This window comes from Lemur catta, chromosome 21 (genome assembly GCF_020740605.2).
Source record: "Lemur catta isolate mLemCat1 chromosome 21, mLemCat1.pri, whole genome shotgun sequence".
NCBI classification, from domain to species: Eukaryota; Metazoa; Chordata; class Mammalia; order Primates; family Lemuridae; genus Lemur; species Lemur catta.
The window spans coordinates 17,345,288-17,366,338 of record NC_059148.1 but is presented as its reverse complement, the minus strand read 5'-3'; the positions used below and the strand labels follow the sequence as shown (position 1 = coordinate 17,366,338).

The window sequence follows — 21,051 nt, the reverse complement described above, 5'->3', positions numbered from 1 at the left end:
TTCAGTTTCTATTTTGTACACACACATCAGTTAAAGAGTCAAACACTTCTGTGAGGCTTGTTATAAAAATAGCTGCCCGGTGCCCCACTTCTCTATCCTATTCGCTGTCCCTGGGAGGCAAACACTTTCAGCTCTTTCAGTGAAGTATTTGCTATTTATTTCTATTCTCTAAATCCCGGTGCTCGGTGTGTGGTCTGGGACCCATCACCAAGGGCATGGCCTTGGGGCTCACCAGGAATGAGCACCCTCAGACACTATGACCCTGTCCAGACCCACTGAACCACAGTTTGCTCATTAACTCGATCCCCAAGTGATTCCAATAAACGCTTGTGTTGCTCCTTCTTGGATTTCCAGTTTTAGGATTTCTCTGTTGGCTTCTCTTTCAACCTCCCCATTCTCAGTCCCACACAAGCACACCTCCCGTTCCCCTCATCCTCCCAGTAGCTCTACATCACAATTTTAGAGACTGGCGTTCAGTTCTACCATTTTTTGAGACTTCTTGAATATAATTCACAGCTGAGCCGCACTGACATCTTCTGACTGATTTTTCTTTAGCTTTTTATTTTCCATGGAATTTATCAGTCTTAATTTTTTTATTTTAAATTTTCTTGGTAATTATCCCTCGTGAAGCACCAAACCCTCTGCAGATTGCCAAAATCTCCTCTCAGTGTTTGCAAACACATCAAGTATTCCCAGTCTGGCCAGGTTCCCTCTAGGTTTGGTGCCCAACCTTATCCAAGGCCCCTTTCTCTTTGGAATTCCTTTTTGCCTAACTCGGGTTTTATCTCCTTTTGCCAGTATCCTGTGTCAGTTTCTTCTTAGATTATTCCTTATTTCAGGGCAATCAAAACCTCCATCCAGTAGCTTCCTGAGATGGGCCCCATAGGAGGTAAATTTATTGTGAATTTGCATATTTGAAAATGTCTTTGTTCTAACCTTTCCTTATTGATAGTCTGGTCATGTGCACACTTCTAGGTTGGAAAGAATTTTCCCGAAGACATAGATTCATTGTCCTCTGAATTCCACCATTACGGTTGAGAAGATGGAAGACATTCTTGATCCTTTGGCTGGCTGCCTTTTTCTCTCTAGAAGCTTGTCTTTCCTTTGTCCTCGGAATTCTGAAATTTCACCACCATGTGCCACTGTGTGGATGTTTTTGTCCCTTGCACTGAGCAACTGTGAGCCTGTTTAACCTGGTAATTGATGTCTTGGGTAATTTGGGCAGATCCTTTCCTTGATTTCTCCCATTTTGTTTTCCTGTTGGGACCTTCCACTTGGCGCTGGTCTTCCGCAGCTGTGCTCTGGTGTCCGTATCTTTTCTCCCCGTCGTCCGTCTCGTGGTCTTTTTTGCTCTGCTTTCTCGGAGACTTCCTCGACTTTATCCTGCAGCTTTTCTGCCTTTGTTTTTATAATTTCAAAGAGCTTATTTTTTTATTTCTGAATATTCCTTTTTTACAAGCATCTATGTTTCTTTTCATTTTTGTCTTTTAAAGATTTTTTTTTCTCTGAAGTGTCTCTGTCAATTTCAAAGGTATAATTTCACAATTTTTAGCCTGTCTTGAATCAATGGTCACAGTTTCACTTTTCTCTATGTAACGAATTGGTTTTCCCCAAAACATCTACCAAAGGATGCATCATTTCACCATTGATTTGTGGAACCATCTTTATTATTATATTTCATCCGTGGCCACCTGACTTGCCTCCTATAAGTGGCCACACGTTCACCTTAGATCTGATGACCGGCTCTGCTTGCTGCTGACAGGGCTCCCCTCCTCACCTGTCGTTGGTGCTGTACCTCCACCTGTCTGCTTCCAGCCCTCGGTCTACAAATGCTGTCTGCCCACCCCCCACTCTGAATGATACCACTGCCATCCCTAATGGATTGCTTCTCCAAAGAGGATTAAGCAGAAAAAGGCATCTCTATTTTCTGACATTCCTTGAGAAGAAAAATAGCAGGAAGTCATGGCATTATGGGTAGAAACCCTCCATTGCTGCAAAATTCTTAGTTTAGAGATCGCATAATTTAAGTAGGAATTACGATATTCTATGCATTCTTTTTCCAACCATGACATCATTTCCAAGCACTATCATATTTGATTTATCACCAGATGAAGTTTTTGGAATATTCTGAAGAATCTAGAAACCAATGTCTCGGTGATCTATTCTGATGGCTGCCTGAGCATGCCATTTCCATGGCAATTGGCTTGACTTCTCGAGGAGGCCATTGCCCCATAACTATAGGGACATACTGATGATGTCTACAATATTAAAGACATAACTGAAACACACAACTTGTGGTGGCATCAGTAGTGACAACTTTGCACCTAGCAGGGGACACTACTATTGTTGCATTACAGCCTGGGAGCTGTGAACATATTTTAATAGTAGCTAATGTGTATTGACTTCTATGTACCAAGGGTCTTACATACATTATACCAAATATTCAGAAAGCCTTGCATGGGCCGGGCACGGTGGCTCACGCCTGTAATCCTAGCACTCTGGGAGGCCGAGGCCGACAGATTGCTTGAGCTCAGGAGTTTGAGACCAGCCTGAGCAATAGCGAGACCCCATCTCTACTAAAAATAGAAAGAAATCATATGGACAGCTAAAAATATATATAGAAAAAATTAGCCAGCCATGGTGGCACATGCCTCTAGTCCCAGCTACTTGGGAGGCTGAGACAGGAGGATTGCTTGAGCCCAGGAGTTTGAGGTTACTGTGAGCTAGGCTGACGCCATGGCACTCTAGCCTGGGCAACAGAGTGAGACTCTGTCTCAAAAAAAAAAAAAAAAGAAAGCCTTGCAACAGATAACCATATTTTAGAGATGAGAAACCTGAGATTCACAGAGGTCAAATACTGTGTAAAATAAATAGGAATTCAAATCCTGTTCACACTCGAAAGCCCATTATTTTCCACCAATCATGACATCATTTCTTTTTATATATATATGTAAAATAGTTGTACCTATTTTGGGGGTACCTGAGATATTTTGATACATGTATACAATGAGTAATGATCAAATCAGGGCAATTGGGATACCCATCATCTCAAGCATTTATCTTTTCTTTGTGTTGAGAATATTACAATTCTTCTCTTCTAGCTATTTTGAAATATACAATAAGTTATTAACAATAATTTCCCTACTGTCCTATTGAATCCTAGAATGTATTCCTTCTACCCAACTGTAGTTTTGCACCCCTTACCCAACTTATCTTCAACCCCTCCCTCTTCTTCCCTTCCCAGCCTCTGGCAACCACCATTCTACTCTCTACCTCCATGAGATCCACTTTTTTAGGTCCCAGATATGAGTTAGAACATGTGATATTTGTCCTTCGGTGCCTGGCTTATTGCACTTAGCATAACGACCTCCAGTTTCATCCATGTGGCTGCAAATGACAGGATTTTATTCTTTTTTATGGCTGAATGGTTTTCCATTGTGTACACACACCATATTTTCTTTATCCCTGCATTCCCTGGGGGACACTTAGGTTGATTCCGTACTTTGGCTATTATGATAGTGCTGCAATAAACATGGAAGTGCAGAAATCTCTTGTATATGGATCAACATCATTTTGTGTTGTAACATTAAACCCTGAAAAGAAATGCTTTTTGAAATCATCCCCAGGTTGTTTCATGAGTACGTCGTGTTCTCCCGGCAGGTCATTGTGCAGCGCTGCCTCTGCGGCAGGGACATGTCTCACGTGAAGGCTGCCTGCATCGTGTGCGCTTACCTGAAGCTGCTGCCCATGTTCCTCATGATAATGCCGGGAATGATCAGCCGCATCCTGTACACAGGTGAGCCCCAAATCCACATGGCCTCTCTTTTTTATGCTTGAATTCTGAGAAGTATTTTTAAGATGCTGTAAAATCTTAACAAACTATAAAATAAATTCTGGATGGAAGTAAAAGCAGAATTCCAAGTGGAGGGAACAGCTTGCACAGAGGGTCAGAGGCAAGAAAATTTGGCATATTTGACATTCCGTTCCCTTATCTTTTTTATACTACATGCCTGTCTCATTGTAGACATTTGAGTCTGTGAGTCCTGTTTTCATGAGTGGCTTGGATTTAAGGAAGTCTACAGAATATGGCAGAAGGGCACTTGGAGGATGGAGTAGAACTGGGCTCATTTTGAGTTAGGTGAGCAGTAATGGCTGAATTTGGTGACATCTCTGACTAAGATGGTATTTGGAGATGCCCTGTCCCGTCTCGGTCCCTCTGAGACAGCTGGAGAACGGAATCGATTTTCACTGCTTTGGAACCAGGTTTGTTTGGGGCACATTAATTTCTAAGTCAGCTGAGAGTATCTGCTAGTGTTGAAATTTCTCCTTAAAAATAAAATTTCTGTCTTTATTATGAAAAGTAAAGGAAATATAACTGAATCTTACTTGGCTAATTAAAGACTCGTTTTTATTGAGGCAATCCATCAGATAACACTGAATGTACTTCATGTTTTCTCAACTGGGTATCAGTTTATTTCAGTGAAATCTGGTTAAAATGAGCACCAAGTGGGTGACATCACTTCTTATTGCAGCATCACAGTGTCATTTTTAACGGTAAAGAATGTATAGGTATCCAACAAATGAGGAATGGCCAAAGAAATCATTGCATACCTCCCTTTGTGGAAAATTGCACACAAGAGACCGAAGATGATCTCAAAATGTGGGGAAATGCTGAGGCTACCATGTCAGATGTAAAAAAGAAGGCTACACAATAATAGCTCAACAATCATGATAGTTATGCAACAAAAAGACATTTCTCTGGGGAAAAGGATTAAAAAGGAATTAAAAAGTGAAAAAAGTTAATGCACCAAAGTGTTATTATTCTGGGTGATTCTTTATCAGTTTTCCCTGTCTATTATCATAATATTGTTTAAGAAAAAAGAAAAACCATCAAGGTATCATGCAACCGCCACAGAGTTGAGTCATCGTCACACACAAGGTGGTCATGCAAATTGATTTTCACAAGTGACGCCTCTTCTGAGATGTAGGTGAACAAGCATAGGCTAAATGTGACTGAACGCAGGACCTAACTTCCTGTTGTTGTCATTGTTGTTGTTAATCTCTGGAGTGTGGTGCTCCTGGAAGAATTTCTTCTCTTGCCATTTTTCCGGAGGATGGATCACCTCCCCTGTTTGCTCTGATGTTCTTGCTGGGCCACATTCCAAGGGGGGAGCTTTGCCCCGTGGGTCAATGCAAGGAGAGCTACAGAGATGAGACCTTTATAGGTCGTGTTCTGGACAAAGAGGGACCAGATCCGTGGTATGGAGCTCAAAGCTGACTCTCCAATTTCCAGGCAGATGGTTTTCCTTCCCCCACCCATGATGGTACAACTTATCTCTTTGTCCACCAGTTGCGGGCTGTGCCTGTTTCAGCCTTGCTGAGCTCACCTCTGAATCCTTACTCAGATATGGTGGCCTGTATCGTGCCTTCTGAGTGCGTGAAGCAGTGCGGCATTGAAGTCGGCTGCAGTAACTATGCCTACCCAACGCTGGTGCTGGAACTGATGCCTGCAGGTAGGAAAACGTCCGTGCTGCAACAGCCGTGGAAGTCTGTCTATGGAAGGGCCTTGAGGAAGGGCGGTGACATAATCCCTGGTAATTCTCACTTCCCTTAATTCAGTTCTATTCATCAGGCATTTCCTGAGCACCTTCCACAGGCCGCTGGCCCTGCGTGAGGCCTGGAGATTTCATAGACAAATCCGATACAGTTTCCGTTAGAAGAATCCTTACTCCTTCACATTCAAGACTCTTCCAAGGGAATCAAGAACAATTTAAATGATCTCTTTATCAATCAAAGAGTTGCATAGCCATAAACTTATAAACTCAGAGGACTAGAGGTTAACTATCCTGCTTTCTTTCATTCAGTGATACCAAAATAATAGATCTCAATCTATTTAATTTATGAGCATTTATTGAGTGCCTACTATGTGCCAAGCACTGCTTTGGTGCTTAGAAAATATCCGTGAAGCACGTACAAAATCCCCTGGCCCTTAGAACTCACATTACAGTATCATGCGGTAGAAAACAAACCATACATATGAAATAAGTAAATTATTAGGAAGCCAGAAGGTGATCATTGCTGTGGTGAACAGGAATAGAGCCAGGTACAGAGCTCGGGACTGACCAGGTAATCTTGTACCTGAGTCCCATCAAATGTTGGCTAATACTTCCATGACTTTTGTCCACCCAACACACGAGAGCATTTTCAGGAGGAGGGGAGCATGACACCACATACAACTCATCCACACTCTGTCCTAGGAGGTTTAGGGCCATCAGTAATTGGCAGAGAGAAATGGAGGTTGAAGCTCTCATGATGATTCAAAACCCTTAGCTCTGACCCACCTAAGCCTCTTTTAGCAAAAACCCCTACTAAGCTTCTTCCCCTTCAGCTCTCTAAATCTTCGGAAAGCCAAGAGTTCCTCTCCAAAGAAAGATGGTATGACACTATTTCCTTCTAAAATAAGGTTCCAACAGATGATCTCTAAGTTTATGTGTAGGACTAAAATTCTATACCGGATTATTCTCAGATCACCAAGAAATATGCAGGAAACTCCACATGCTGGTGTATGTTGATAAGTACATCACCTAATCAGCGTTCAAGCTGACACTTTTATCTTTGAATGGCTCTCTGGTTGAGCGAGGCCCTCATAGATCATTGTGTCGAGCCACTAACCAGTGCCTGTACCCTCTCCTGCCTCCAGGGCTGCGAGGCCTGATGCTGTCGGTCATGCTGGCCTCCCTCATGAGCTCCCTGACCTCCATCTTCAACAGCGCCAGCACCCTCTTCACCATAGACATCTACACCAAGGTGCGGAAGGGAGCATCGGAGAAAGAGCTTCTGATAGCAGGACGGTGAGGGAACCCTGGTTTCTCCCTAGAATTCCCCTACAGAAGTGCAGACGTAGACGTGAGCTAGAGCTCCCTTGTCTTTGGCTCTGGTGAAAGTAAACATAGAATCCTAGAGTGGAGGAGGGAACACTAGAGGACGTTTATTTCAACTTATGCCTTTCCAGATGCAAAAATTGGAGCTATACCTTTAAGTGAAATAATTTCTCCTTCAGACTTTCAAATGCCTCTGATTATCTCTTGTTTCTTTCCCTCCTCGTGCTGCTCTCCACCCACATCTTCACGTAACTCCATCAGTGCTTTAATGGGGTATAAAATTCCACCCCGCTCTGATAGCTAATGCACTGTCTCCAGCAGTTTCCTGGCAAAGCACCTGGAGGCGATAGATTAAGACATCCAAACACAGAGTTTATCAATTGCATTCATGAAGGATTGGACCACATTAGAAAGGGACAAACTCATGGGAGGGACTGATTCCAAGACACTGCTGGGAGAGTTCAGTCCACCCAGGGGTTCCTGAGCAGCCTGGGGGCCTTGAAGACAGTGAAGTGGAGGGAAACTAGCAGAAAGAATGGAGAAATAGTCTCCTTTCTTCCCTTCATAGTTTTCAAGTAGAAAACTGTATTGTCAACTGTATTGTCATAGCGTTGTCATAGCGTTGACATATTGTCAACTGTATTGTCAAACTGTATTGTCATAGCGTTTTGTAAAATGTTTTAAAAATTCAAGGAACACACATACGGAAAACATGTAAAGCATAAATGTATGGCTCAGTGATATATCACAAAATGAGCACCCACGTAACTACCAGTCCAGTCAAGAACTGGAAATTCCCAGCACCCAGAAGCCCCCCCTTGGACCCTGAAACCCCAAAGCTGACCACTGTGACCCCAAATGCTATAGTTTATTCTTTCCCAGTTTCAGGCTATTATAAATAGAACAACTCAGTATGTATTGCTTGATAATGGCTTCTTTTGCTCGTGTTATGTTTGTGACATTCAGCCATGTTGCTATATAAAGCTGTAGTTTATTTTTTTCAATATGGCATTCCATCGTAGTACTATATTAGAATTCATCTACTCCACTGTTCATGGCTTGAGCACTTTTGTCTATGTCCCTTGATGCACGTGGATACGTATTTCGGTCAAGTAGATTGCTACAAGTGTGCATATCTTTCACTCTCAGTCTTTTGAAATTTAGTGGTTCTGATTAGAAAGGAATGTGGGAAGAGACCTTAAAAGAAAAGAAATTGATTATGACTCTTGCGAAAATGATCAAATTGATGGCGATAATACTTCCAAGTGTGGTTGAAGTGGTAAGGTAATGTTTGTATCATTTCTCCTTTCATACTTTCCAATTTTTTTGTAATGCATTAATATGTATGTGTATTTTCTATAATGAAAATGTGTTGTTACATGCTTGTGGTTTAGCACTTGAAGTTTATTGGAGCCTCGCCAGTAGGTGGACTGGAAGCTGGAGCCCTGCTGTTCTGACCTTCACCTCAATTCTCCCCCTTCCCCACTCACTGAGCGGGCGCGCTGGCCGCAGTGGATCCAGGGTGGGGACACTCTCAGTACAGTACACAAATACAGTGTCCGCAAAGACCAATCTTGGAGGGGCACTGCCAGCTTTTCAGTGAAGTTGGTGTCAAGAAAAACCAACCACCCATTAAAAAGATTGCGTTTTGCTGGTGATAGTAATAATAGCTTTAGCAAATAAAACGCGTGGGGAGAGAACCCAAAGCCCTCACTTGGCCCGGATCTTGACTCTGGACAAATGCTGCAGGAGGAGGGAAACAGTAAGACATGCATGTATCTGTGGCAGAGAAAGTGCTAACGGGTACTCAGGGGACCCAAGATGCAGTTGTCCCACTAATGAATGATAAATTACTGACTTTTTCTTTTCCCCTCTCTCGTATCAAATGCCTACTATCTCCCAAAACACACATACAGAAAAAAAAAAAACCACATACATTGTTTATATTCCTGCTTCATGGAATTTATGCCTTTATGGGGAAGATAGTCCATAACCCCGCTGCTCAGGGAGTCCCCCTGAGGAGGTGGCATTTGAGCAGAGCCCTCAGGAGTGTGGAGTGGGTCCCATGGCTCTCCGGGGAGGGAGCAGTGAGTGCTGCCTTCCTCCCGTGGTCACATGTGTGGTGTGTTTGAGGACAATGAGGAGTGAGGTTGGCCCGTGAGGAGCAAGTGGGAGAGTGACAAGAACCGAGGTCAAGAAGGTGGCCCGCGGCAAAGTCATGCAGGGACATTTAAGCCAGAACAAGACTCTGGAGTTTATTCTGCATGTGACAGAGAACAACAGAAGCTGCGTGAGCTGGGGAGGGACAGGCTTTGCTTTCCAATGATGATAAAAATGACAATAGTGGGTATAATTTATTGAGTTCTTATTATGGTTAAGGCATCATGCTAAGACTTTTCATGGTTTATCATATTTAGTTGTTGCAACAATGCAGATATTTTGTAAAGTTTAAGTGAGACATTTGTGCTTCAGTCTCCTGCCCAAATACTTGTTCCTCCCTCCACCCCACCACAGCTTCTTTGTTTCATGCGAGCAAGAGAGATGGTGACCTTTTTTCACAATCTAGTAAATTGTGTCTGTTTATTTTATTCAATGAATATTACACAACAAACACAGAGAGCACTGGGCTCCAGAAAGGCAAATAAGTCCTGCTCCCTGGACCTTGGGAGCTTCTACCAGGCTTTTATGACTTACCAATATTTTAACCAATTCTTTCTACCTGCCAGAGTATTCAAGTAATAAAATGCACACATTAGCATTTCTTGCCAATTCACTGCACATTCTGGGATAGAGTCTGTGTTATTTCTAACCTACGCAAACTGGCTTAGTTCCCTGCAAGCTAGGAAAAAGGTAAAAATGGAAGTCTGCTTTCTTTATCATTCAAAGAATTACTGGTTAATAGAAATAGCGTGGTGCTGATTTCCGATTGATATACATCACATTAGAGAATCATTAATCAACTGGTGGCACCTGAACTGTTTTTAGATATTTCATCTGGGAGATGAAGCTATTAGGACTAATCATAGACCAGCAATTGCTTTATCGGCACTTTGGTAACAGAAAATGATTAAGCGTGGTGTGGGTTCTTGTAAGGTCAAGGAGTTTGGCTGTCTTTGGAAAACCAAGAAATGGCAACAAGAATGAATCCAAGAGCTAAAGCCCAATGGAAGTGCCTGTGATGCTTTTGCTTAACACGTAAATCATTTGGTTTTCTTACCAGGATATTTTTTCTCATAATGACTGCTGTCAGCATCCTGTGGGTTCCACTCGTACAGGTATTTCGAAATGGACAACTGATCCATTACACAGAATCAATTTCTAGCTACCTCGGGCCTCCAATTGCTGCCGTCTTCCTGCTGGCCATCTTCTGTAAAAGAGTCAACGAGCAGGTAAGTGAACACTGGGAAACACCTTTCCCTGCTGGGGTGAGAAAATTTTTTTTCCATTGAGGTATCAAAATGTATTTTTGTGCTCTATTTTACAAATCACGGCCCATGTCAATTTCAGTTGAGGTCAGTCACAATTCTTGATCCTTCCTAAAGTACAAAAATAATAGTGTATGTTCATAGTAGAGTGTTTATATTTCTTACAAAATACTCTGTATGTATACGGCACAGTGCTGAAGAACACAGGTTTGGGAGACGGATTGCCAGAGCCTAGTCATGGCTATACCACCTAACAGTGTTGTGACCTTCAGCAAATCACTCTATTCTCTGTGAAATGAAGATGATGATAGCGCCTACCCTATGGGATTGCTGTGAGGATTAAATGAGATACAATATGTGAACTATGGCTGGGTGCAGTGATTCCTACCTGTAATCCCAGCACTTTGGCAGGTCAAGGCAGGAGGATCGCTTGAGGCCAGGAGTTCATGACCAGCCTGGGCACAGTGAGACCCTGTCTCTGTGAAAAATTAAAAAAAAAAAAACAATAAAAATTAACCAGGTATAGTGGTGTGTCCCAGGAGGCTGAGGCAGAAGGATCCCTTGAGCCCTGAGTTTGAGGTTGCAGTGAGCTATGATCATACCTCTGCACTCCAGCCTAGGTGGCAGAGTAAGACCTTGTCTCAAAAATATTTTTTTAGTATGTGAAATGCTTGGAAGAAAATCTACCACACTAGTAAGAGTTCAAAATACGTTTACTGCTATTATACATAATTGACTGATTATAGTGGACCATGTACATTGAATCCCTTAATTGTTCCTAGGTACTAGCCTTATTATTACAATTTTGAAATAAGGATCATGGGCAGAGAGGTTAATACCTATGTGCTTTTCATGTGTTACTTAATATCAGTAAGTGGGGTCCTGGGATTCGGACTTGGGTCTTCATCCATCCAAAGCTCATACTCTTAACCTGCATGAAATACTGTTTTCCTAAAGCATAACATCTTGCTCAGGGGCACAGGGGCATATCTGTCCACCCCCATCAATGTCTCAGAGAAAAGAAACATTTTCAGTTGTCAAGAGCTTAATAGAACTCTCAAAACCGGCAGAGCGCAGTGGCTCACGCACAGGCACTCTGGGAGGCCGAGGTGGGAGGATTGCTCAAGTTAAGGAGTTCGAGACGAGCCTGAGCAAGAGTGAGACCCCGTCTCTACTAAAAAATAGAAAGAAATTATATAGACAACTAAAAATATGTATATAGAAAAATTAGCTGGGCATGGTGGCGCATGCCTGTAGTCCCAGCTACTCGGGAGACTGAGGCAGGAGGATTGCTTGAGCCCAGGAGTTTGAGGTTGCTGTGAGCTAGGCTGATGCCACGGCACTCTAGCCTGGGCAATAGAGCGAGACTCTGTCTCAGAAAAAAAAAAAAAAAGAACTCTCAAAACAACCTAATATCTGCTCTGAAAATTGTGTAACATAATTCATAGTTCTGTTTACTCTACAAAATCAACCATAAGTTTTTAAATCCATCTATAAAATAAAAGTCAAGGCAAACTTCAACTTGGGTCAATGTAGGCAGTAGTGCCCTGGGATTGGAGGACCAAGAGTGCAATGGCATTTCAAGACCATGGAGAACAACATGCCACTCAGACACACATTAGCAACTTTCTCTTTTGGTAACTTTGTGCTCAAGGTTAACCATTTGTTGGTTCTTTATTGAGAAAGCAGGCAAGATGATAATTATGACTCACTTGAATGAGCTTCTCATCTTTTCTAGACACTCTGATTTTGTTTTTGTTTCTGTGCAGGGAGCATTCTGGGGTCTCATCGTTGGACTTGTGATGGGCCTTATTCGTATGATTGCAGAGTTTGCCTACGGAACAGGGAGTTGCTTGGCTGCCAGTGACTGTCCCATGATTTTCTGTGGTGTGCACTACCTGTACTTTGCCATCATTCTCTTCTTTGGGACCATACTGGCCGTCCTGGGAATTTCCCTCTTAACAAAACCCATTCCTGACATACACGTGAGTAGATGAGTGATAGATATATGCTCATTTTAAAATAAGGGTTCTTGGCCTTCTAAAGCTGCTGCTACTGTAGGAGTCCCAGGCAATGTCTTCATTGCACCTCTAGAGCTGCAATAAGCCGAGGAGAGTATCATCCAGTCATTCAAATAAACAAAAATTTGCACCTAGCATATGCAAAGCACCAGTGAATTAATAAGTAAGGAATTGGAGAGATGTTCACTATAAGGTACATAAAATATCTCTTCCCCACTAACAATAAGGTTTTTGAATAAAGCACTCTTTGCACAATGTAAAAAAAAAAAAAAAAAGTAAGGGATTGGGAAATGGGCATCTTACTTTAAAAGCTTCGCAATGCAGCTGGGGCATAAATCTGCACCATTGTTACAGGACACCAGGAAGAGAATAATTAGTGCTGCCTAGGAGACTGGGACAGACTTCGCAGAAGAGCTGTCACCTAGGCTGTGCCTGCTTGGGGCCAGTGGGATTTCATACACAGCATGAACACTGACACAGAGACAAAAAAAAAAAAATTAAAAAGCACACGGTACCAGGGCAAAGGAAAATAAAAAACAGAATAATTAGATGCATTTTTTGCCTTTCAAATTGGAAAAAAATGTTTAATATGAATAATGTCTAGTGTTGGTGATGATGTAAGGAAATGCCCACCGTCCAGAACTGCTGGCGAGTATATACATTTTATAACTTGTAGGAGGGCAATTGGGCGGTATTGGTCAATTTTTAAATTCTTATACCTTATGAGTCCACACTCCCACTTTGAGGAGCTTATTATATAGAAATGTTTATAGGCTAGGAAAAATATATGTATAAGGATTTTCTCAGCAAAAAATTTCCAAACAGGAAAAAAATGGGGACAGTCCAAGTTTCCATCACAAAGGAAATGAGTACACAATAACAGTGCGTTGAATATCATGCACTATTTAAAAACATGAGGGCGCTCTATTATTTTCTTTGAAAAATGTCCATAATATAGTTAAGTGGAAAAAAAAAGTGCAGAATAACGTAGTATCATGTAATAGCACTTTCTGGAATAAAATACATGTAAGCCTATGCAAGTTCGTCTAAGCGTAGAAAAAAATCTTAAAACATACATATCCAAAATTTTCAACAAGAGGCATCTCTGGGGGTGGAGGATAATATAAGGGCCCAGCAAATATTAAGCACTTTTAAAATATAAATAATGCTTATATATTAATATTGTTTGAATTTGTTACTAGCATGTGTAATTTTTATGTTCTTTTGCATGTATCACTTATAAACTTTGTAGCAATACCTATTCACATATTTCCTTGAAATATGAGTGGCCAGTAGATTATGTGTGGCTAGGAAACCTGAAGCTCAGGGTGGTTTAAATTACTTTACCAAAGACAGGTCACCAGAGTTCATAACTAAATATTTACACTGAATATTGAGAGTCGAATGAAAGAACACTGGGCAGCATATCATAGTTTTCAAAGAAATAAATTCAAATGTTAAACTCATTTTTGCCAATCAAAATGACCATAATTTATTATTAATTTTTAGAAAAAGATTTTATCTGAAGGACCAGTGAGACCATTTCTCTAATTTATGTTTATGTTTGTTTCTTAACATACTGTGAGTTTGGAACTTTCAAAATGGACTGATAGGATTAATAGTTATTTCAGAGTAAGTTGTGGAAAGCATTGCGGACCTAGTCCAGCAGGGCAGAAATGAGGTTTTGCAGGACAATAGCTTTTCAGCAAGACCAGAAAGTATTAATACTTGGTCCAAGTTAAACACGAATTATTCAAGAAGTCCCAAGAAGAGAGTTTTAGCAAAGAAAGTGGATCTAATATAAGAAATTCTATGAATAATAGCTTATGAAGCTATGATTAGGATTCTCAGTGGTGAGATAAAAGCATGTTTGCTATGTCAAGCACAAATAAGAAAGCCAATTATAAATTCTAGCAAATCTGCACCAGAAATTTATCATGAAACAAATTCAAATGAGGCATGACTTTGAGAATATGGTGGATTATAAATTTAAAAACGCATTGATACTTGAAACAATTTCTTTAGAATGACCCAGAGCTGGTATTCACTCGTTGTATCCAATCACATGTTTGGATCGATGGCCAAAAACAAATTAAAAATAAGATACCTTACAGCATACATGCTATTTATTTTCAACTTTTTTAATCCACATAGAGACTAAGCATGGAAATCTTAATTATATTTACAGAAAACAGTTAAAATTCTATAAAATTGACAGTTTAAAATAATGGTATCACTGACAGCAGTTTGGAGATGGATTACGAAGGGGATATGTAAGGGTATTCACTGCAATTGGAACTCAAGAATAATATACAGATACCATGAAAACATGATGTATCCAGAAACAGAGCTTAAGATATTTTAAAAGTTATAAAAGTAACCACCAGACAAACTGAAAGAAATAATGAGGTAGCTAATAACAGTTGGATGATAAGGAAAATGAGTGAAGCAGGGGTACAATGTAGGTTACCTAAATCTTTCCAACTTTTCTGAAATTATATAATCAATCCAGAAATAGGAGTTTTCAGCAAATTATTCAGAGTTCTGAGTAACTACCAGAAGAATTAAAAGCAGAGATAATTTAAAACGGGGAGTGTGTTTTGGTGAGTGAGTGGGGTAGGACACCTTTTCCCAGTGATCTGTGCTCTCCTGTGAAGTTTGATTTCTTTTTAAGTATGATAATAAAAGCTACCCTTATAATGTTGCAAACATTTGCCCATTGCTGATGTACCTGTGTATGGTCTCCGGTCAGCTGTATCGCCTGTGCTGGGCTCTTCGGGACAGTACAGAAGAGCGAATCGATTTAGACGCAGACGAGAAACAGCAGGAAGAAATCGATGATGGTGTTGAAGAAGGTAATATCTGGTTTACATTTGGTTTTCATGTAGGAACTCTGTGTGCATGGCTTGGTTTAGCGGTTTTCTTTTATTGCCACTAAATTCTGCATCTAACAAAACTGTTAGATTTATGGCAAACTGAAATTTTAAGATCTTACCTTTCCGACCACCAACAGAACCCGTGAAATCCATCGAATCATCTGCCTGTCCATCCATAGTTACTGAGATGTCAGTCGATTGCTGTTCCTAGTTACATATTAGGTGTTTGATCTTGATTAACTGTGATCCAACATCCAGCCTCACCTTCTCTCCAATCTTATTGCTCGCTGTTCTCTCCAATACACCCTCCCTTCCAGGGAGGTGGGCTTTTTTTCACTTCCTTACACACTGCAAGCTCCATAGAATATTTATACCTTCTTTCCAAGAGAAAAATATTGCCTGTCCTTTAAAACTAAGTTCTAATCTCACTTCCTTTATGAAAATTTCTCCAGCATCTATCCCCAGGGCTCTTTGTTTGCCTAATATTTTTAAACCATTGACAAGGTTCAGCACTTCATGATATGTTGTTTTGAACTGTACACTAATTGCTTTGTTTATGTTGGTTTTGGTTTTTCAAATTGAAGGAAGAGGCAATGCTTTCTACTCCTTTTGATTTTTTTATATCAGTACTCCTGAGTACAACTGGCCTATAATTTTCTTTTTTTGTACTTAATCTTTGGTTTTCATATTAAGATCATAGTGTTATAAAATAAATCACAACTGAGCCCGTTTTTCCATCTTATGGAAATATTTCAATAAGACTGAAATGGTATCTCCACTGAATTTTTGTATTTCGCCAGTAATAACACCATTAGGGTTGTGAGGTGGGGGTGGCATTTCTTAACTAATTATCGAATTTACATAATGGCTATAGAACTATTTGAAGTTTCCATTTCTTCATTAATCAGTTTTTTAACTAACCTTTTTTTTTTTTTTTTTTTGAAACAGAGTCTCACTTTGTTGCCTGGGCTAGAGTGAATGCCGTGGCATCAGCCTAGCTCACAGCAACCTCAAACTCCTGGGCTCAAGCCATCATACTGCCTCAGCCTCCCGAGTAGCTGGGACTACAGGCATGCGCCACCATGCCTGGCTAATTTTTTTCTATATGTATTTTAGTTGGCCAGATAATTTCTTTCTATTTTTTAGTAGAGACGGGGTCTCGCTCTTGCTCAGGCTGGTCTCGAACTCCTGAGCTCAGAAGATCCACCCACCTCGGCCTCCCAGAGTGCTAGGATTACAGGCGTGAGCCACCGTACCCGGCCTAATCAGTTTTTTAAATTATATATTTCTAGGATTTTGTCCATTTAGTACACATTTTAAATATATTGTCACAAAGTTATTCATACCACTTATCTACTTATCCATCTTGACTGCCTCTACAGTTATATTTTCCTTTAAATTCCTAATATAATTTTTTGTGATTTCTCTTTTTTCTTGATAAATCTCACTAAGACTTATCTAGTTTACTTTTCTCAAAGAACCAACTTTTGGCTTTATTACTTTCTATTTTTATTTGTATTTCCTTCCATTTTCATTATTTGGGTTTATCTGTTGTGGTTTTTTTCTTTTTTTCTCTAACATAAGCTGGGTATTGCTTCATTGATTTCCAGTAAATCTGGAAATTTGATTTTCTTCTTTTCTAATGTCAATAACTAAGGCCATATACATTTCCCTCAACATAATATTTTTGTTGTATCTCACAGATTTTAATTTATATGATTTTCATTATCATTTATTTCTAAGTATAGTCTCCAGTATGATTTTTCATTTGAGTTAGAAGTATTCTTTAACTCTTCCAATGCTGCAAAAAAGCCTTATACATAAATCTTTTTGTATTTTTGCCAGTAAACCTTTGGGATAGATTTTGAGACTTGTGATTGTTGGGTCAGAGGATTAATGCCTGTGCAATTTTGCTATGTACTACCAAATACCCTTCCATAGGAGCTGAATCATGCTTTCCTACCAACAAGGTATGAGACTACCTGTTTCCACGCAGACTCACTCACATAGTATATTGTGAAACTTTTGAGTTTTTGCCACTGATAGATGAGAAATGGTGTCTCAGTAGAGTTTTAGTTTAAACTTCTCTTTTTGAGTAAGCCTGCAAGTCATTTGTCTTTTTTCTTTGAACTGTTTATTCATCTCTCTCATGTTTACATGGGGCTGTTGAAGGTCTATTCTCTACAGTTATTTATATATATTTAATATAGTTACATATTAAAGATGAAATCCTTTCTGATACAATATACAAGAGTTTCCCCCATTGGGTCACTTATTTTTACTCTGTTTATGGAATTTTATGCCATGCAAAAGTTTTCTACTTTTATATATTCAAATTTATCTACGTTTTCTCAGGAATATTTTCTACAATTTGTCTAACACTTCCAAGTGGTGTATTCATTCTTTCCAGTAATCGGACTTACATTGACAAGGATTTCTAGTTTCCATCTTTTGTGGTCATTTGTTTATCCTTCTGCATTTCAGATTATCCTGAGAAATCTCGTGGATGTCTCAGGAAGGCTTGGGACTTGTTCTGCGGTTTGCAGAAGACAGGACCCAACCTGACCAAGGAGGAAGAGGAAGCCCTGAGGGACAAGCTGACTGACACGTCGGAGAGGCCCCTGTGGAAGACGATAGTGGATATCAACGCCATCCTCCTCCTGGCCATAGTGGTCTTTGTTTATGCCTATTTTGCCTGAACTCCGTCTGAACCACTAGAATAATTGGTAATTGTTAATAATTAACCGAGGAATAATATCATTGATTTTCATTTTACGGTTTGTTGTGCTGCCAAAGGGGAATGAACAGTTGGTGATATTATCTAATGAGATGACTACAGATGCGAATTTTTGCTTTTGCTGTTCCTTTGTGTCAGTAAAGAAAGAGAAAGAGCCAATAATTTATAAAACCAGTCAAGTGGCCCATGTGTATGTAAACTAAACCACAGAGTTCTCAATTCTTTTTTTCTCAGTTTTATTTAGATGTAATTAACAAATAAAAATTGTATATATTTAAGGTGTACGATGTGATGACTTGATATACACATCCATGGTGAAACAATTACCATAATCAAGTTAATTAATACATCTACCACCCCACATGGTTAATGTACGTGTGTGTGTGTGTGTGTGTGTGTGTGTGTGTGTGTGTGTGTTTGTGGTGAGAACGATTAAGATCTGCTCTCTTGGCCGTGCGCAGTGGCTCACACCTGTAATCCTAGCACTCTGGGAGGCCAAGGCAGGAGGATCGCTCAAGGTCAGGAGTTCGAGACCAGCCTGAGCAACAGCGAGACCCCGTCTCTACTAAAAATAGAAAGAAATTATTTGAACAACTAAAAATATATATAGAAAAAATTAGCCAGGTATGGTGGCACATGCCTGTAGTCCCAGCTACTCGGGAGGCTGAGGCAGGAGGATCGCTTGAGCCCAGGAGTTTGAGGTTGCTGTGAGCTAGGCTGATGCCACGGCACTCTAGCCTGGGCAACAGAGCGAGAATCTGTCTAAAAAAGAAAAAATGAAAACACAGAACAGGATCTAACTCCATTTCAGATGGGATCAGTTTGTTAGGGTTGCCGTAACAAAGTACCACAGACTTCATCATCAGAAATTTATTTTCTCGCAATTCTGGAGGCTAGAAGTCCAAGATCAAGGTGTCTTCTGAGACATCTCTCCTTGGCTTGTAGGTGGCCATCTCTTCCTGGGTCTTCACAAGGTCTCTCTTCTGTCTGTCTGTCCTCTTCTTATAAGGACACCAGACATATTGGAGGAGGGCCCACCCTAATAACCTCATTTTAATTCAATCACCTCTTTAAAGACCCTATTCTCCCAATACAGTTCCATTCTGGGGTACTGAGGGTTAGTACTTCAACAAATGAATTTTGAGGAGATATAATTAAGCCACAACACAGATAGAATTAAGTACTCATCTTGTGGATTTCCAAGCCAGGGGCTCCTGTGGCAAAGGTAATCTGAAGTAGACGCTACCGAGCAAAAGGAAATAGAATTACAAGTGGAACATATAGAGCCTGTGAGTGGGGCAAGGCAGGCTGGGGCGGGGCCTTGGGTGGGGTCTATCGCAGGGTTTTTCAGCAATGGGAAAGTGCCTGTTGCGCCCAGGGCTCAGGCACCTGGACTCCTGTACTACAGCTCATCAGAACACACAAGCAAAGCCCCAGCATTCTGTCTTGCGTTTTTGCCAGTCTGAAATATCTGGTGTTTAGTTTGATGCTTTGGTCTTTGACTGTGATCTAGGAGCACAGGTTCATTCAAGGACCATTTTCCCTTGTGCTCAGGGTGAAGGAGAACCAGAAAACATCATTCTCCATGTCCTGGTAGTCTTGGAAGAGCCTTCATAGAAAAGTTGAAGTTGCTTTACAGAGAAGAGAGATTCCTATCAATGTTTGGTCAGGAGAAGGTATCCACCTAGACCAAAACTAGAACAGGCTCTAGACACAGGCCCACCTGAGCAAAGTGATCAACTTCCCTGAACCTTAATCTTTCATCTGAAAACAGAGACAGGAATGCCTGGCTCACATATTCAAATGTTGTAAGTTGGTAGCATTTATTAATATAACTTTGGTTGATATAAATAAGTAGGTGCTCAATAGATGTTGGCCTCCTCACTTGTCCACACCCAACCCTCATTCCAGGGTCTTCAGAATTGAGGGAGAGACACTGTGTCATTGTTGGAAGGCTGCCCTGGGAAATTCTGTGGCAGCAAGGAAGGACTGTCAACCCCTAGACCATGACCACCAGGGTCCTCACCATGGGTCAGTCTCTGAATCTCCCCAAACCTCAGTTTCCTCCGAGTGTAATGCTGTCGTGAAGATTAGGTGAGGTCATTTGATATTGCTTAAAGGGCCTGGACCATAGACAATGTCCAGTAAACTTTAGTGCTTTCTCCCCTCACCCCTGCCTGCAAAAAATTCCACCTGTGAGACTGACTTTGAGGACCAGTATATATATATATATATATATATATATATGAGAGAGACAGAGAGTATAACAAGTACCAAATGTAAAATAAAATAGAAGTCAAGTTGGTAAAGCGCCAGGCCTTGCCACAGAAAGACAAATACTACATGATCTCACTTATATGTAGAATCTATTAATAAAAAGTTGAACTCATGGAGGCAGAGAGTAGAATGGTAATTGGAGGGCAAGGGGAGGGAGGGATTAGGGAGATGCTGGTCAAAGGCTACAAAATTTCAGTTAGAGAGGTGGAATAAGTTTAGGAGACCTATTGTACAATATGGTGGTTATAGTTAATACCAATATATCAAATTCTTGAAAATGGCTGAGAGTAGATTGTAAGTGTTCCTACCATCAAAAAATAAGTATGTGAGGTAATGGATATGTTAATTAGTTCGATTTAGTCATTCCACAACGTATACATATATTGAAACACCATGTTGCACACCACAATTTTTTTCAATTCAAAAAAAATGTTTTAAATGTTTCAAGTGTCAGGCCTTGGGCATCTAGAGGGGAGGTCAGAATTAAGCAAATGGGCCCTAAAAATCCATGGGGTTGGATTTTTCAGTCCCCTGGCATTACAATGTGCCTCAGTCATACCTACACACCTTTGGTTTAAGACTTTTGCCCTTGAGATATCACTAAAAATCTCAAAGGAGAGCCGGGGGGAAAGATTTCTCCAGTTCTGCCACCCTTGGTGATCAAACAAAACCCTTTGGAAGTTAACTCTAAATAGCGGTTTTCAAAGCGTGGTCTCCAGACCAGTAGCATCGGAATCATCTGGGAACTTGTTAGAAACGCACATTTGCAGGCCCCATTCCAGACCTACCGAATCAGAAACTCTGGGGTTCCGTCCCAGCAATCTGTGTATGAAC

At 40.7% G+C, this 21,051-nt stretch overlaps 1 protein-coding gene across 2 annotated transcripts in view; it reads left to right on the top strand.

Moving 5' to 3' along the window:
• The window catches only part of SLC5A4 (solute carrier family 5 member 4), a 38,313-nt gene extending 20,294 nt beyond the window's left edge, over positions 1-18,019 (top strand). The window contains exons 9-15 of one of the 2 annotated variants that reach the window (XM_045534570.1): positions 3,661-3,796; positions 5,406-5,513; positions 6,701-6,851; positions 10,102-10,270; positions 12,076-12,291; positions 15,080-15,182; positions 17,688-18,019. In XM_045534570.1, the coding sequence (XP_045390526.1) occupies positions 3,661-3,796; positions 5,406-5,513; positions 6,701-6,851; positions 10,102-10,270; positions 12,076-12,291; positions 15,080-15,182; positions 17,688-17,902 (1,098 nt within the window). In that variant the 3' untranslated portion in view covers positions 17,903-18,019. The remainder of the gene's footprint in view (positions 1-3,660; positions 3,797-5,405; positions 5,514-6,700; positions 6,852-10,101; positions 10,271-12,075; positions 12,292-15,079; positions 15,183-17,687) is intronic. The other variant, XM_045534571.1, reaches the window with a different exon arrangement.
• Positions 18,020-21,051: the final 3,032 nt, after the last annotated feature.